At 40.5% G+C, this 18,438-nt stretch overlaps 2 protein-coding genes across 3 annotated transcripts in view; both read left to right on the top strand.

Moving 5' to 3' along the window:
- The first annotated feature begins 228 nt into the window (after window positions 1-228).
- LOC115433847 (uncharacterized) lies at window positions 229-1,512 on the top strand. Its single transcript, XM_030155399.1, has one exon. The coding sequence runs from the start codon at window positions 350-352 to the stop codon at window positions 1,187-1,189; it is 840 nt and encodes a 279-aa protein (XP_030011259.1). The 5' UTR covers window positions 229-349; the 3' UTR covers window positions 1,190-1,512.
- A 1,213-nt stretch (window positions 1,513-2,725) lies between these two features.
- The window catches only part of slc22a15 (solute carrier family 22 member 15), a 41,801-nt gene continuing 26,088 nt past the window's right edge, over window positions 2,726-18,438 (top strand). Inside the window, exons 1-7 of one of the 2 annotated variants that reach the window (XM_030155394.1) lie at window positions 2,726-4,700; window positions 6,586-6,726; window positions 6,827-6,959; window positions 9,274-9,438; window positions 9,586-9,715; window positions 10,897-10,957; window positions 12,202-12,368. In XM_030155394.1, coding sequence (XP_030011254.1) covers window positions 4,617-4,700; window positions 6,586-6,726; window positions 6,827-6,959; window positions 9,274-9,438; window positions 9,586-9,715; window positions 10,897-10,957; window positions 12,202-12,368 — 881 coding nt within the window. In that variant the 5' untranslated portion in view covers window positions 2,726-4,616. Of the gene's footprint in view, window positions 4,701-4,752; window positions 5,004-6,585; window positions 6,727-6,826; window positions 6,960-9,273; window positions 9,439-9,585; window positions 9,716-10,896; window positions 10,958-12,201; window positions 12,369-18,438 lie in introns of those variants that run through there. The other variant, XM_030155395.1, reaches the window with a different exon arrangement.

Here is an 18,438-nt window from a genome sequence, read left to right as displayed (position 1 = left end):
TTATCTTCTTTGTGTCTCCTCTTTTGTAGTTAATTACGTCTTTTCTTTGTGTTTGTGACTAGTGTTGGAATAGAATCCACGGCCTTCTCGTTGTGAGACACGAGTGCTATCCACTGAACCACCGCCTCCTTTTGAAAAGTGTTATGGGTATGGTTTGCTCTCCTCGACAGTTTCAGGTGGTTTACGGCAGCAGTGCGTCTGACGTATGACTTCCTGTCCGACGCGCTGCCGTACCAGTCGCGCGCTGCTGAAGGTGTGGCGCAGACCTAACAGTCGTGAACAGAAGTTAGATCCTCCCGCGGACATGGACGTGTTTATTCGGTGAGTCCTGTTTCGGCCAGTGTTGGATATGGAGTTTAAAGCGGGTTTGTGGACGGCGGTGTTCCTGTTTGTGCTCCAACTCACGCACATTTCAGCCAAAAATATACCGACATATTTCCGACCGGGGGGAACCCTGAGCCTCAGCCCCACCGCGGTTCCGGACCCAGTCAGAAGTGTCCTGTGGACGCACAATGGGAACCTGGTGGCGGAGTGGATCAAAGATGAGATTGAACTGCAGTACTACGGTGTGTTCAGAAACCGGACCGAACTGAACACAACCACCGGACAGCTGCGGATCACACAGACCACGGAGGCCGACAACGGCGAGTTTTCAGTGGAGCTGAACAACGTGATTCAGGCGGATCGGTACGAGGCCCGGATGATCCAGGAGGTTCCGGACCCGTATGTGTGGGTGAGGCCGAACAAAGACCTGTACGTCCTGTACTGTGACCCGGTACCGGGCCAGGAGGCAGCTCTGCAGGCCGCCGAACCCGTGTCCTACTGGTGGAAAATAGGAACCGCTGACTGGGCCGAGTTCGGAAACAAACTGGAAGTAAACGACAACGAGACAACCCGGCGCGCGGAGACGTTCACGTGCAAGATGGTAAACCCTGTGAGTGAGAAGACCAGCCAACCCGTACAGAACCCCCTCAACGGACAGGCTCCTTCGACCGGAACGGCTGTGGGTGTGGGTGTGGGTGTGACTCTGTTTCTGGGTCTGTTGGCTGTGTTTTTGGCTGTGTACGCCTATATAAAGAAGAAGTTTCCTTTCAATCGGACCGGAAACGCCCCAGTTTCTTCGGGTGCAGATGAAATAGAGACAGGTAAGCTGAAGCCCTCCCCAGAAGCAGAGACTGGACGTACATAACAGCCCACTGCAGAACCAGGGCTGTTCCTGCCTTCACATGCTTTGGAAATTATGGTAAATACTAGTTGCACGTAAACGCCCCATCACGTCGTATTTTCCACTGGAGAACTGAGAAAGAAATGTTCCACGACCTGCGGACATGAAAATAACCTGTGACCCTTTCAACATCAACGAGGAATTCATCTCAAATAATGAACAATTTTTTTTTTTTACTAACGTCCTGCTGATGTATGTGCACTTTTCATAGCGTACGCAATGAGCAAAAAAAAAAAAGCTGTTGCAGACAAATTAACGCATCCAAAACTGTTTTATCCAGGTAGTAGGTCACGATAAATTGTCAGACTTTATTCATTTTACTGCAACAACAAAAGCATTTGAACTCAGTGCACTAGTAATTTCGAATTCAGAAATGGAAAGGCTCATCTTCCTGACAGCATGTGAAGGCAGTGTGATTTTATTCACTGTTACTTTCCAGCTGTTACTAGATCACGACTTCAGGAGTCTCACAAGTTCTGCATGGAGATGTACCCAGATTCCAGGATCCTGGAAAAATCATGCATATAAATGCAGTTGAGGATGTGTTTGAAAAAGTCCTTTTCGGCACGAGCCATTATGAAATCCATAAGTTTCCTTTCAATCAGACCGGAAACGCCCCAGTTTCTTCGGGTGCAGATGAAATGCAGACGGGTAAGCTGAAGTCTTCTCCAGAACCAGAGACTGGACCTACATAACAGCTCCCTGCAGAACCAGGACTGTTCCTGCCTTCACATGCTTTGGGAATTATGGTAAATACTAGTTGCACGTAAACGCCCCATCACGTCGTATTTTCCACGGGAGAACTGAGAAAAAAATGTTACAAGACCTGCGGACATGAAAATAACCTGTGACCCTTTCAACATGGCGCAGAACAACAGGGATCCATCTCAAATGATGAACAGTGCTTTTATTAACGCTCTGCTGCTGTTGGCTGATGTGTTCGCGCTTTTATAGAGTACGCAATTTGCAAAATAATAATAATAATAATAATAAATGCTGTAGTAGACGATTTAACGCATGCAGAACTGTTTTATCCAAGTAGTAGGTCACGATAAATTATGTCAGACATTCATTTTACTGCAACAACAAAAGCGTTTGAACTCATGCTGCGTTCCAGGCCGGTTTTTTTGCCCGTAAGTCACGACTTCAAACCACGACTCATGACTTTGTAGCGCTCCAGGCAAGTCACACCAAACTGCCTGAGTGCAAGGAAGTGTGGGAGCTAGATGTAAACAAACCAGCATGTTCAAGTTATGTTCATTTACAATCATTTCTATCGCCATAGGTGCTTGCTCCTTGGTTATTTGAGGGAAACAGTGGAGTAAAAACGGTGCATAAGGCAAGAGAAGCTGTTTAAATTTATTGTTGCGCTCAATGGACTGAAAACTAGCTAACGCTAAAGTAGCTGCTGATTATGCAGAACATCTGCAGATAAATAACGTTAGAACAGTACCTTGTTTTAATAAACAATCTGCATAAACACTGCATCCATGGGGGCTGCCATTGCTACGTGACGTCAGAACTCGGAAGTGGGAGTACATCGATCTAGTTCGAGTTCACGGGTGGGAAGTCACAGGTTTGAAGGTTGGAAAAACACAAGTTACAGGTTGCCTGGAATGCAGCATCAGTGCACTAGTAATTTCGAATTCAAAAATGGAACGGCTCATCTTCATGATAACGTGAAGGCAGTGTGATTTTGTACACTGTTACTTTCCAGCTGTTACTAGACCACGACTTAAGGAGTCTCACAAGTTCTGCATGGAGATGTACCCATATCCCAGGATCCTGGAAAAGTCATGCATATAAATGCAGTTGAGGATGTGTTTGGAAAAAGTCCTTTTAGGCACGAGCCATTATGAGATCCAAAAATGTCAGTTATGAGATGACAAAGGAACCAGAGATATCTTCCACATGGAAAAGGTTATGGTTCATACTTGGTGTGAATACTTAGACCAGGATGCAGAACGTCTTCAATAAAACATGAAAAGTGGACCATGTGAACTCAAAAGGGTAGATTTCAAAGTCAAGGATGTCAGTGAAATAAATTCACTGTCTCCTTATGTTGCAAAAATGCTGATGGTTTTTAAAACTGACTTTGCAGGGGAGCATATGTTTGGATCGCCCTCATCATCTGCTTCCTCTCTGAAAAGTTTATATCTTGAAAAAGGAGCAAACATATTGGATTTAGATGTACTGTCATTTTATAATTTGAGTAGATGATAGTATTTGACCAATACCAAAATATATTTGCTTGAGTGTGTGACGACAGTCCACCTTTTACACATGTTCTGAATAAGACTATAAATAATCACAGAAACTGTATTGTCAGTCCTTGAAATGTGATCATAAATTTGGGTCTGTAAACATGTAGGAGCCCTGATTGTACCTAAATATCTTAAAGTATCATGTTGCTAAAGACCTTTTTTTGTAAATAGAAGTGTGTGGTTTTTACCCCTCAGTCAACTTCTAGTTGAAGGGGTATTGTAATCATTTTGTCATCCGTCTGTCCATTCAACAATATAATCACATTATCTCAAGAACGCATTGACATACCTGCACCAAATTTATACTGTGCATGCATCTTGGCATGGAGCAGAAGTCTACTGAAAATAGGTGACCTTGACCTACTTTTTCATGGTCAAATAGCCTTTTGCAATTATAATATCTGAATACTTTCAAATATAAATATGTATGTAATAAGTTTGACAATCTAATCTAAATTATAGGACAGTAACTTTCAACAGAATCTTAAACTATATTTGGCCGAGGGGGATTAAAAGTGTGCACCACATTATGTTAGTAGCTCTGTCCTGTGTTATGAACTAAGATGAATTCCAGAAATACACATGGGGAATTGTGTGGTGCTGACTCAGTTTTAATGAAATAAATGTCAGAGTAAAAACCACACAGTCAGCAGTAGCTTCTGTGTTTGACTGGTATGAAGTAGAACTATCTGTGATCCACGCATTTGGACTCTCACAGATAATTGGCTCTCAGTATTATAAAGTCCATTATCAGTTGTATTTAATATTTATCTTGCTCTGTCAGTTTTAATTTGTTTTTGCTCTTCTTTTTCTGTATTGTTTGCCATTTTTTATTTAGTTTGTAAAGGGATGACTGCAATTATGTTTTAAAGGAACAAGTGTCCTGATTATGCTTAAGTTATTCTAAATGTGCAAGTCGAAAGCGTTTTTTTCTGTGTAAAGTGCCTTCCAAAATAAAGGAGTTGCTGAACGAAGTGTAAGCTAGTTTATTTGCTTAGACATGTAAGCCACTAGTTGGACATGGGCGGAAAGCGAGGCCGGAAGTAGACGGCAGGTTACTCTCAGGTTTGTGTCATCTTTGGTTATGCTAACTCGAAGACGCGCTGTTCTCGGGCGTTCTGCTCGGGATGAATTTAGAGGAGGCTTTCCAAATTGTCGGCGAGTTTGGACCTTATCAGAAAAGGGCGGTAACTATCCTGGTCCTGACCCAGGTTGGTACAATACATCATGTTTTCATCCGTAAGACCGCGGCGGCGCAGGCTAAGTGTCAGTAATATCGGCCGTGTGTCTAATGCGACGTGGCTTTGATGAGCCTGGAACGGTTTGACGTTGGACTCTAGCCTGATAAAATTACACATTTGTCACTGAATAAACACCTATCATTTACAATTTTAGTGCAAATATCAGTTTCACATTTGAACTATTAACTCATACACAAGCAAACTATAAGCCACAGAAAAGAGAAAATCAAGTCTGGCCGGAAGCGAACATGACAACAAACTCCCATTAAAACGGCTAATAATATTTACATTGTTCATTAGCAATTTTAGAAAATAAGTCGACCGTAACAAAAACGTGATTTACAAACCATTGAGAGCTACTACTTTATTCGGTATACAAAAATAGCGTTTCAGTGCTATTCTTTGATTCAGTTCATGCTAATGCTCACAACAACGTCAACTGCATTGGACGGCATATAGAAATGGATGACTGTGTTTAAAGTAATGTGCAGATAGTTCATACATACGCCGAATTAATTAAAAGGCTCTATGTAATCTTAGGTGATTTAAAATATTGTCCTTCTTTGCATCAGTAATCGTTAATTTCACATTCATTTGCGAATCTCTGTATCCTTGAATGAAGTTCCGCTCGGCGCGTGCCAACCGTTAAGCTAATCCTCCCATGAACCTGCTAATGTGAGCAGAGGTACACACACACACACACACACACACACACACACACACACACAAACACTTGGATAAGGTACAGCTGTTTCAGAAAGGAGTTTGAACGGCTTCTTACCAGGTTCGTTATTTTCATTTCAGAAATTCAGATCCCCATTAGCAACTGGTGATTCAGTTGCTGTTCTTCCTGGGGTCTCCTCTACATTACACTACAGTTTTAATTATTTTACATCAACATCAAACCATTCACGCCCACACACACACACACACACACACACACACACACACACACACACACACAAACGGGACATATACAACAGCCCAATGCAATAAAAATAAATAAACAAACACAATAGGTACTATACATTCGTACTCCTTCACCAAACAATAGCTGTCTGATACAAATCATAAGACATCTTTCAATATTATAGTCTTTCCATTTCATGCCTGCTGTATAAACAAAAAAAAGTTTTAATTTCTTTTGAAAACAATTTCTATTATTTTCTAACAACAAAAACCCTGGCAATCCATTCCACGCAACCATGGCCCAATGAAAAACAGTTTGCTGTAACTGATTTGTTCTGCCTAAAGGCAGAGCACACCGTGTTTCACTGGTTTGTCTTGTACAATAATTATGTTGATCAGCAAAAAATGACAGTTTTCTGTGAATAATTTTTGGAGTTTGTGTTGCTGTAATGTTACAAATAAATGATAATAAAAAATATTTCAATCGAACGAAGTTACTAGCATTATTTAATAAAAGAGTGTGAAATAATAAAGAATAACATATAAACAAAAAAGAAAAACAAAATGAACCTGCACAATATCTGTATTTGAATAAACCCCTAAAAATATCGACACAGTACTTTTTAATATTAATACAGTATTGTGAAATGAAATATCAGGATATATTGCAGAACTGATATTTTCTTACAGCCCTATTTATTACTAGTGTTACTCTTTTTTAAAAAAATATTTTGTGTAAAATATAATATTCCATATTTGACGTTGTTATCAGTGACAGAATCTTTGAAAGCCTTCACCCAGCCACTCTTACACTTAACTAATCATGTTCTGCTAGTTTTATGAGTTTTAGTGTCACTTAAATGTTTCTCTTACTGTGTTTCCGGTGAAATGAGTGAATATCTAGTATTTGTAAGCCTCTTCTCCGGTGGTGTTGTGTGTATTCCAGGTGTATATGGCCTGTCAGGCCATGCTAATAGTTCTGGTTGGAGCCCCATCACAGTATGAGGTGGAGGATGAGGATGGAGTCCAGCAGGACGTGGTCCCTCATGTCACCTTCACTGAGGACATTGACTCCATAGTGACTGAGGTCAGAGAACCACACAGCACTGTTTTCAGTTTTTTCGACCCAGACAACACCTGCATGAGTAAAGAAAAGGTATAACAGCCCATGTGTGTTTGTTGTTCAGTGGCTGCTGATCAGACACCAGGCCTATAAAGTCAGTTTGGCCGGGTCACTGTTCTTCGCTGGCCTTCTGGTTGGAAACATTGTCTTTGGGCCACTCTCAGACAAGATCGGAAGGAAACCGGTTTACTTGACAGGTAAGGAAAACATGGTCTGTGGTTACACTTTTATTTGCATGTTCTTTGGTGTTTGTAGAGACCAAGGTTATTATCGTTAACGAAAACGAACGAAATGACGAAAACTAAAATTGAAAAAACATTTTCGTTAACTGAAATAAATAAAAACTCTAATTAAAAGAAAAAAAACGATAACTAACTGAAACTGTATCGTGAGCTTACAAAACTAACTAAAACGTATAAAAAATTATGGATACAATTCCCTTCGTTTTCGTCTTTGTCAATGTCGGATTGATATGAAATTAATTTATTTCGCTCCAGCAGTTTGAGCTGGTGACACCATAGGACACTTCACAGTCTGTCATGTGTGGTCACTGGTGGTTTCCAGTCATCTTCTGGTCCCCACTCTACCTGGAACATACAGACTAAAGCTGGGACACAGCAGCACAGTCCTGTCTGGGGTTTACTGTAGTGATACATGGGTCAGGTTTTTTTTTTTTTTTTTTGGCGTACCGTGTGTGTGCGCGTGAGTGACAGAGACAGAGCAGAGCTAAAGGACAGAGTCAGTGTTGAACTAGCATCCAGGTTAAAACTGGAGAGTTTATCACCATGAAAAGACCTTCCAAGCCCTGAACTGCACAGTTTAGAAGAGGAGAAAAGAGGAGGATGAAAACTAATCCAATTACAGAGGTATGGAACCTGTTAGAATGATAAAAAACGTTTGATGTTACTAGCTACAGCTAGCTGAACTGAACTGAAGCAAAGTTAGCTAAGAATGGAACTGGAGATGATTAAGAGATGAGAGATCTGCTAAGGTGTGGTTTACTGATGAGGAACTGGGTTATATATGTTTATAAGTGGTTTATATATGTTTCTGTCTGCTTTAACTGCTGGTTAGCTGGTTTATAATATGTTTCTATCTGCTTTAACTGCTGGCTGCTTTGTGCATCTCCTGTCATGCTTTGCACATGTTCGCATTGTTTCACGTAAGTGACATTGTGTATGGATTGCACCCCCCCTCAACCTGCTATAAGGAATTTATACATTGTACGGTACATTGTGTCTCTGCTCAGTCCATGAGCCGCCCTAACCCGACCCCCAAATAAAGTGTCCAGGGTAGCCCATATCCACGCCTCACTAATTTCTTTGAATAGGATGATGAGGAAGATAAAATATATGAAATAACTAAAACTAATACTAAAACTAAACTAAACTAAACTAAAACTAAGCATTCAGAAAAAAACGATAACTAATAAAAACTAACAAACCTGCTCTAAAAACGAATTAAAACTAACTGAATAAGAGAAAAAAAAGTCAAAACTAATTAAAACTAAACTATAATTAAAAATCCAAAACTATTATAACCTTGGTAGAGACCAGCGTTAATCATGAATGTCTCGTTGGGTTTGTGCCGGGGATGCATTGATTATTGACTCATACTGAGATTTAAAATGACTTTAGCTGACTCAGAGACTTTCTGTTTCTTCATTTTGTTTTAGTTATTATTTATTCTCCTCTTTTGAAAATATATTGTATAACTAAAACATTACTATTTGAGAGTCTTCTGAAATAGACTTAAAGTCTTTTGAGTTTGTGTTCATTATCTTTGGACACAGCTTAAACATAGATTTATGAAAACCTTTAATATAACACAGTAGATGAACATCTGTCCAGTGTTTCCCACTAAGGCAGTGGAGGGTATATCTTAATTCCGCCATAATAACAGACAGCCATAGCACCTCTGTCGAGGTTTTGAGTCGATTAATTATTTCAGCTCCGCACATGTGTATGTTGTAAAGTTCCATCTGTGTGTAGTTTCCTTTTCATTGCTGTGCATTTTAATGTTAATAATGTGCTCCGTGTTCATCCCATATTTAACTGACATTTTTGGTAACCTGGTTAAGTGGGACTCTGCACATCACAGTGTTTTTGGTTCTGTTGTTGGACTGTTATGGCACTGTGTCATAGTTGACTATATTGTATATATTCTAAGTATACATCTGTATTATTAATGGAAACTGTCCTATACATTTATCTCATACGCTGATGCGGATACTGGCCAATATCAGCAAATATTGGCCAAGACCCACTGATCTTTTGTGCATCCCTGAATATGGGTTATGAAGCTGAAAAGCTACATTATTTTCTGGGTCTTTGATGGTAAGAGCAAAAACTTTTACAAAATAGTTATTTTACCATTCAGTAAAGTGAATTTGTTTTGTTTTAAAGTTCATTGACTTATTGTTGTTGTTGACTGATTTCACCAGAATTCATGAATTCATTGACCAGAAGAAACAGCTTTTTCATTCAGAGCTTCTCTGTCCCTTTGTTCTAGGGTTTTTTTTGGAGGTGCTTTTTGGTTATGCCACTGCTTTTGCCCCTAACTATGAGGTGTTTGCCGTGTCTCGTCTCCTGGTCGGAGTGATGAACGGCGGCATCGGCCTGGTCTGCTTCGTCCTCTCACAGGAGTATGTGGGAAAGTCCTACTGGGCCATGACGGGTACAACAACTACTGCATCATAAACCCAATAATACACACAGCTGCTTAACGCCGAATCACACAGCACAAACCCAGTCGCACTGGCATCAGAACATGTAGATGTAAGAGGCTCTGCTCGGACAGTCCCTAAGTGTTTATATTCCACAGGGACGTTGACCAGTATGATGTTCGCTGTGGGCATCGCCCTGTTCGGAGCTCTGGGATACTTCATCCGCCCATGGAGGAGTTTAGCCACAGCCGCCAACTCCTCCGGAGTCCTGTTCCTCATGTTATCGGCGTGAGTACAAACTCAGACTGCAAATGATTGGGGTATTAGAATATCATGGATTCATGATTTCAGTGATTTAAGCTTTTTTTCCAGTAACATTTGGTTTGAAAATGTCCTAGTTTCCTCCCTTTCTTTGGTCTGTCAGACTGAGGCTGGTCTAAACGGTTAGGATGATACTGCTCTAACATGATCTGTCTTCAGACAAACCACCCAAAGGATTCCTGTACATTTGTTTGGAACAGGTTCCTAAAAAACAGGCCTCTTTTTCAGACAGATTTATCTATTTAGAATGTCGTGTTTTTGGGGGTGGAAGTCTGAAGTCTGCATGAAACTGACTCAACATAATGTGAAACATCAGGTCTGTTCAGGGTCTGGAGACAGAAATCCATGAAGTAATGTGTGAACACCTCTGAGGAGTTCATTTTTACAGTGAATGATATAAGTATTTTACACCACACAAATGTTGCAGATAAAATATGGCCTTTAAGTAAATGAGATGAGTCTGATTAATATGTAACATAGAGGACCGCATCTGTGTTTCCCATGTTTCAGGTTTAACTAAAGTGTTCAATTCTTTTCCAACAGGAAATGGGCCCAGTTTTCCAACTAAAAACACATCTGAGGGTTTTTTATTCAGACTGCAGGGTTAAACTCTCTGTGTGTGGAACATAAACAGACAATGGGCTCTGTACACAGCCCCACTACTTCCTGAACTTAAAGCAGCTCCTTTATTTCCAGTCTTTCATTACTGGACACACTGATTAATCCAGGTGTACTTGCTACTTCTTGTTGTTGTGATACTGTGGTCAAGTACACCTGGATTAATCAGTGTGTCCAATAATCTAAGACAGGAAATAAAGGAGCTGCCTGAAGTTCAGGAAGTAGTAGAGCTGTAAATAAAGCCCATATAGGTCAATACACATGAATATATACAATATATTGTCTTCAGCTGAGTAAGTGATCAAAAATAAACTTCGAGACCAGCTTACATAAATCTACCACTGAAGTAATGTTCACTACTGGGCTCTAGACTAACTTTCCTCTGGGAAACTCCTAAAAGCTAAGAAAAAAGGATTACAATTATTTTGATCATGTAAGAACAATATACACATTTAGAAATGAACGAATTATTGAAGTGTTATTTTTGACAGATCTGTAGTTTTTTTATGACTTCTGTGTTTGTGCTGCAGGGCTCTGCCTGAGTCTCCTCGTTGGTTGTATTCTCAGGGCCAGACAGAGCGAGCAGAGGAGGTAAATCCATTCACAATCCTCACCTCTGGGATGTCTGTCTGCATCTGGAATTCAACATCTAAAGCACAGTTGGACTCAGAAAACCTTATGTAGTGTTGTTACAGAATTTAAATGCTCATTAGTTTTCATTTTCAGTTGTCTGTTATGTTAGCTTGGTTTTAGTTTTATAGTTTGAGGAATTGATCATTTTAGATGAAGTGTTCTTCACTTTTTTTTTAAAAACTTTATTGCTATTATCAGCAAAAGACAGGTAATTAACAGTACAGAACAAGATTGCCTGAGAGTAGCTTTCACCTGACACAAGTGTATGTATGAGATTTCATCATACAATAAGAGGAAAGAAAAAAAGCAGCCTTTCATGTATATATCTTCCATTCATGTAAATGTACATTCCTCCGAATTACAGTGTAAAGATAAACGTACATTCCTATCATATATACTTCCACATTGTCCACATTTAGACATACAGATTACAGATATAATGAAAGCTATATATATGTATATATACAATCATATATATATTTATCTCCACCTTGGATTACATCAATGGCAAGAGAAAGAGAGAAAACAAAAAAACCCTGAGATAATCAACAACTGGAGTCCATCTCCTTTTAAAAGTAGGGAGTTTTAGTTTTAACTGGGCTGTTAAACACTTCATCATATACACGTTTGACTTTTTGTAACCATTGAACAGTCATGGGGGGGTTAAGCTTCATCCCATTGATAGTGATCATTTTTCTTGCTATCATCAGAAGAATGTGTAGAATATAATGTTCATCTTCAGTCAGTGTTCCTCACTTTTAACAGTAGTTTGAGATGTTCAGGTATGAGGAAAGTCTTGATATATAGAAGTTAAAAAGGTTGTCTGTTGTCTTTATTTTAGATTTCAGTTTGTGACTGATTTGAGGACTATGAGGATGAAGAGCTAACCATTTTACCCACTGTGCTGCCCAGTTAGACTGAGAAAAGACATTACCTGATACTAAGAGCACTTATAATGTTCCAGTGTCACTTCACATTTTGTTTCCTTAAAATATGAAATTGTGTGACAGTTTTCACACAGTTCATGACCTGTTTAGACAAAGAGAAGAGAGAAGGAATGAGGTGCTAGAGAAACCATCCTCATGAAAGCACAAGGGATGAGGTTTTACAGTCTAACTTTCAGAGTCTGTCCTGTGTTGGGGTCTGGATTTTTGGAAAAAGTCCTAAAATGGCTGTAACTAAATAGATATGTGTCTCTGTAGGTTTTGCGCTACATGGCCCTGAGAAATGGCAACCCCACCAACAACCTGGTTCTGCAGCGTGTCGGTTCTGCCAAAGCTGGTAACCGTGGCGACAGCTCTGCTAGCGTCCTGCAGCTGGTGATTCATCCGGTTCTCCGCCTAAGGACCATGGTTCTCATGTATGTCTGGTAAGTGGTCCAGGCCTGTTGATGGTCAGGTTTATTATCAACGTTTACCTACTGCTGCTTGTATTAGATGGATGAAGAGAGCGGATGGAACTAGAACCGCTGATGGAACCACTGTTACTCACTGTTACTTCATCTGTCCAGCAATAATACAAGTACTTAAGCGAAGATCTGTTCTACACAGCTGCAGTAAAAGTTCACTTATAGTACACTGTAAGAGTACAGTAAGAGTACACTGTAAAAGTACACTGAGAGTACACTGATAGTACACTGTAAGAGTACAGTAAGAGTACACTGTAAAAGTACACTGAGAGTACACTGATAGTACACTGTAAGAGTATGCTGAGAGTACACTGTAAGAGTACACTGTAAGAGTTTGCTGAGAGTACACTGTAAGAGTACAGTAAGAGTACACTGTAAGAGTACGCTGAGAGTACACTGATAGTACACTGTAAGAGTACACTGTAAGAGTACACTGAGAGTACACTGATAGTACACTGTAAGAGTACGCTGAGAGTACACTGATAGTACACTGTAAGAGTACACTGTAAAAGTACACTGAGAGTACACTGATAGTACACTGTAAGAGTATGCTGAGAGTATACTGTAAGAGTACACTGTAAGAGTACGCTGAGAGTACACTGTAAGAGTACAGTAAGAGTACACTGTAAGAGTACGCTGAGAGTACACTGATAGTACACTGTAAGAGTACACTGTAAGAGTACACTGAGAGTACACTGATAGTACACTGTAAGAGTACGCTGAGAGTACACTGTAAGAGTATACTGAGAGTACACTGTAAGAGTATGCTGAGAGTACACTGTAAGAGTACACTGAGAGTACACTGAGAGTACACTGAGAGTACACTGAGAGTGCAGTGTAAGGGTACACTGAGAGCACACTGTAAGAGTACGCTGAGAGTACACTGTAAGAGTACACTGAGAGTACACTGTAAGAGTACACTGAGAGTACACTGTAAGAGTATGCTGAGAGTACACTGTAAGAGTACACTGTAAGAGTACACTGAGAGTACACTGTAAGAGTACACAGAGTACACTGTAAGAGTACACTGAGAGTACATTGTAATTTATAGTACATTTACAGTACACTAAAACAAGCCTGAAGTTTCACTCAGAAATATGTCACTTAATTGCAGATGAAGATGCTCTAAGTTTGTTTTATTGTGTCTTTAAATCTGTGTGATTTCCATTGTTGAATCATTGATATAAATGAAGTGAACAGAGCTGTGTGGTATGTATGGTATGTGACCACTTTCATTTATTTGTCTTTTTATTTCCTTACTTCACTCATGACCAGAGGACATTGGTGGTGGTTGGTGTTGATTTTTCGAGGCTGTGAGCTGGTGTCGGCATCAGGCCAAACTAATCAGATCTACTCTGGGTTTAAAGAGTATTTTCAGCTTCATCCTCTGAAGTGTTTCTCCTTGTCAGTCTTGTGGTGTCTTTGGAAGCTGTGGTTTTCCAGGTGGAACTCCCTTCCATTGAGTGATGGACAGACATTGTCAAACCTCAAAGCTGTTTTCTTTCTGACTAGTTTTCCCTTTTGCTTATGAAATAGAAACCCATGGCAGATGCCATGATGAGGCTCAGTGGTGTATATTTAATGGTTTTCAGAACAAAATGGGAGCTCGTTGGAACAGACAAACTCATTCTATAGACCAGATCTGCACAAACCAACAGAGAAGGTTTGTGTTGGACATGTTACAGGTTGGACAAGTATAGGACATGGATATGGGACAGGTATAGGACATGGGTATAGGACAGGTATAGGACATGGGTATGGGACATGGGTATGGGACAGGTATAGGACATGGGTATGGGACAGGTATGGGACATGGGTATAGGACAGGTATAGGACATGGGTATAGGACAGGTATAGGACATGGGTATGGGACAGGTATAGGACATGAATATGGGACAGGTATAGGACATGGGTATGGGACAGGTATAGGACATGGGTATAGGACAGGTATAGGACATGGGTATAGGACAGGTATAGGACATGGATATGGGACAGGTATAGGACATGGGTATGGGACAGGTATAGGACATGAATATGGGACAGGTATAGGACATGAATATGGGACAGGTATAGGACATGGGTATAGGACATGGGTATGGGACAGGTATAGGACAGGTATAGGACATGGGTATAGGACATGGGTATGGGACAGGTATAGGACATGAATATGGGACAGGTATAGGACATGGGTATGGGACAGGTATAGGACATGGGTATGGGACAGGTATAGGACATGGGTATAGGACATGGGTATGGGACAGGTATAGGACATGAATATGGGACAGGTATAGGACATGGGTATGGGACAGGTATAGGACATGAATATGGGACAGGTATAGGACATGGGTATGGGACAGGTATAGGACATGGGTATGGGACAGGTATAGGACAGGTATAGGACATGGGTATAGGACATGGGTATGGGACAGGTATAGGACATGAATATGGGACAGGTATAGGACATGGGTATGGGACAGGTATAGGACAGGTATAGGACATGGGTATAGGACATGGGTATGGGACAGGTATAGGACATGGGTATAGGACATGGGTATGGGACAGGTATAGGACATGGGTATAGGACAGGTATAGGACATGGGTATGGGACAGGTATAGGACATGGGTATAGGACATGGGTATGGGACAGGTATAGGACATGGGTATAGGACATGGGTATAGGACATGGGTATGGGACAGGTATAGGACATGGGTTTAGGACATGGGTATAGGACAGGTATAGGACATGGGTATGGGACAGGTATAGGACAGGTATAGGACATGGGTATGGGACAGGTATAGGACATGGGTATAGGACATGGGCATGGGACAGGTATAGGACATGGGTATGGGACAGGTATAGGACAGGTATAGGACATGGGTATGGGACAGGTATAGGACAGGGGTATGGGACAGGTATAGGACAGGTATAGGACATGGGTATGGGACAGGTATAGGACAGGGGTATGGGACATGGGTATGGGACAGGTATAGGACATGGGTATGGGACAGGTATAGGACAGGTATAGGACATGGGTATGGGACAGGTATAGGACAGGGGTATGGGACATGGGTATGGGACAGGTATAGGACATGGGTATAGGACATGGGTATGGGACAGGTATAGGACATGGGTATGGGACAGGTATAGGACATGGGTATGGGACAGGTATATGACAGGTAAAGGACAGGTATAGGACATGGGTATGGGACAGGTATAGGACATGGGTATGGGACATGGGTATGGGACAGGTATAGGACATGGGTATGGGACAGGTATAGGACATGGGTATGGGACAGGTATGGGACATGGGTATGGGACATGGGTATGGGACGGGTATAGGACATGGGTATAGGACATGGGTATGGGACAGGTATAGGACATGGGTATGGGACAGGTATAGGACATGGGTATGGGACATGGGTATGGGACAGGAATAGGACATGGGTATGGGACAGGTATAGGACAGGTATAGGACATGGGTATGGGACAGGTATAGGACATGGGTATGGGACAGGTATAGGACATGGGTATGGGACAGGTATAGGACATGGGTATGGGACAGGTATAGGACAGGTATAGGACATGGGTATAGGACATGGGTATGGGACAGGTATAGGACATGGGTATAGGACATGGGTATGGGACAGGTATAGGACAGGTATAGGACATGGGTATGGGACAGGCTGTTACACCCCTGGGATCTTCTCCAGGACAGTGGGGAAAATGAATGAATGACTGAATAATATGTAACTAATACATAAATGCATACAGTAGACTGTGCAGGTTTCAGTTTACCTTCAGTATTTAAGAGAAGAAAGCAAACTTTTTATTTGTACAAACTGTTTCCCCAGCTGCCACACACTGAACATGAACAGAAGTGCATTTCCAACCACCTGGTTTATGCACATTTTCAGTTTGTGTTTTAATGATAAATAAAAGAACCTGGGCAAAAATGTTAACATGATGGAAATTTTCATTTCACTTAATATTAACAAGTGTCAGATGATAATTTCCTTTAATTCCACAGAGTGTAATCTGAGTTTTGGTAGAACAAAGTCGAACATTTCCCAAATCTAGAGGTAGATCATTAAAAGCGATAACAGTTTTATTTTCAATTTTAATTTTATTGAATAAGTGCAATGGAAAGGAACTGTTTGTCAGGGAAAAACAAACCTTAATCCAGGAGACAGTGGCTACTAGTACAGTACTAGGATAGTACTAGTATTCTAGGATAGTACTAGTATACTAGGATAATACTAGTAGAGTTGCATGTGAATGTCCGTCCCCTTGGGTGTTATGTCTTTTTTCTTCTAAATCCAAAACATGGCACTTGAAAACACATATAATCATCTTTTTAGCCTGCTTTCAGTGGACCCATATTTGTATTTTAAGCTGCTGATACTCAAGGACTCCGTTTATAGTACACAAAACAGTGACATGTCTAAGAGTTGCTTAATGTGCATATTAACACTGAAAACATATATATGGGTCCAAGCAACTGAAAGTGAATGTCAACATGAAAAAGTAAATTTGCACACATCATTTATCAAGTGGGCTAATTTCATAGCTAAAGATCTCTATTTTGTGGAACTATTATCCTTTTTAAAATACCACCTGCAGAAAAAAAGTTACAACCAGTTTTATCAGTTGTACTTTTTACACCATAGCCATGCCTCAGACATAAAAATATAGCTTGAATTTGACTCTAAAAAATGTCTAGGAAATTTATTCAATCTGTCACATTTAAAAAGACTCTTTGTTACTGTTACAGAGAAATTACTCTTTACTTGTAATTTACCTATATCAGTATGGACCACCACATGTTGTAAATAACACTGTGTTAGTATTAAATACGTTAAATAAGTCATGATTATATCTGGCGTGTTTTTTTTTTTTTTAAAAAGTCAACTTTTTGGGTGATGCATCCAATGGTGAAGAGTTGTCCACATGTTACTATGGCAACCTGTCCACATGTTACCTCATTCTCATGTCAATAAAACAGAGACTTTTCAATATTTTACTCCAAAATTTAATTTCAGCTTAGTTGAACATAATATCTAGAAGGTTTTGTCCTACTTGAAATCAATTTCTGTCGAGAACCACATGTTTTGATTGTTTGTGTAAAGCTTAAAAAATTGATGTCTGTTTCAAGTCCATGTGTTACTGAGCAGTAATTTGACATTTTTCACCTAAAAATTTTGTCTCCTTTATGCACAGCCCCTCTACTTCTTGAACTTAAACCAGCTCCTTTATTTCCAGTCTGATTAATCCAGGTGTTCCTTCTACTTCTTGTTGTGATACTGTGGTCAGACACACCTGGATTAATCAGTGTGTTCAATAATGAAAGACAGGAAATAAAGGAGCTGGTTTAAGTTCAGGAAGTAGTGGGGCTGTGCATAAAGCCCACTGACGTCCTCTTTTTGTGTCAGAAGTTTGAAAACAAAAGTCTGAAACTGTGTCCGTGATGCCAGTTCTTAGCCTCTTGTTAACCTGTTGTTGACTTGTTGTTAACCTGTTTTTTTGCTCTGTTGTTAACCTGTTGTTGACCTGTTTTTGCCCTGTTTTTGGCCTGTTGTTGACCTATTGTTGGCCTGTTGTTGACCTATTGTTGACCTGTTTTTGACCTGTTTTTGGCCTGTTGTTGACCTATTGTTGACCTGTTTTTGGCCTGTTGTTGACCTGTTTTTGGCCTGTTGTTGACCTGTTGTTGACCTGTTTTTGGCCTGTTGTTGACCTATTGTTGACCTGTTTTTGGCCTGTTGTTGACCTGTTGTTGACCTGTTTTTGCCCTGTTGTTGACCTGTTGTTGGCCTGTTGTTGACCTATTGTTGACCTGTTGTTGGCCTGTTGTTGACCTATTGTTGACCTGTTTTTGGCCTGTTGTTGACCTATTGTTGACCTGTTTTTGGCCTTTTGTTGACCTATTGTTGACCTGTTTTTGGCCTGTTGTTGACCTATTGTTGACCTGTTTTTGGCCTTTTGTTGACTTATTGTTGACCTGTTTTTGTCCTGCTGTTGACCTGTTGTTGA

The sequence above is a fragment of the Sphaeramia orbicularis genome, chromosome 15, assembly GCF_902148855.1.
Source record: "Sphaeramia orbicularis chromosome 15, fSphaOr1.1, whole genome shotgun sequence".
Classification (NCBI taxonomy): Eukaryota; Metazoa; Chordata; class Actinopteri; order Kurtiformes; family Apogonidae; genus Sphaeramia; species Sphaeramia orbicularis.
This window is presented reverse-complemented; position numbering and strand designations above follow the sequence as displayed.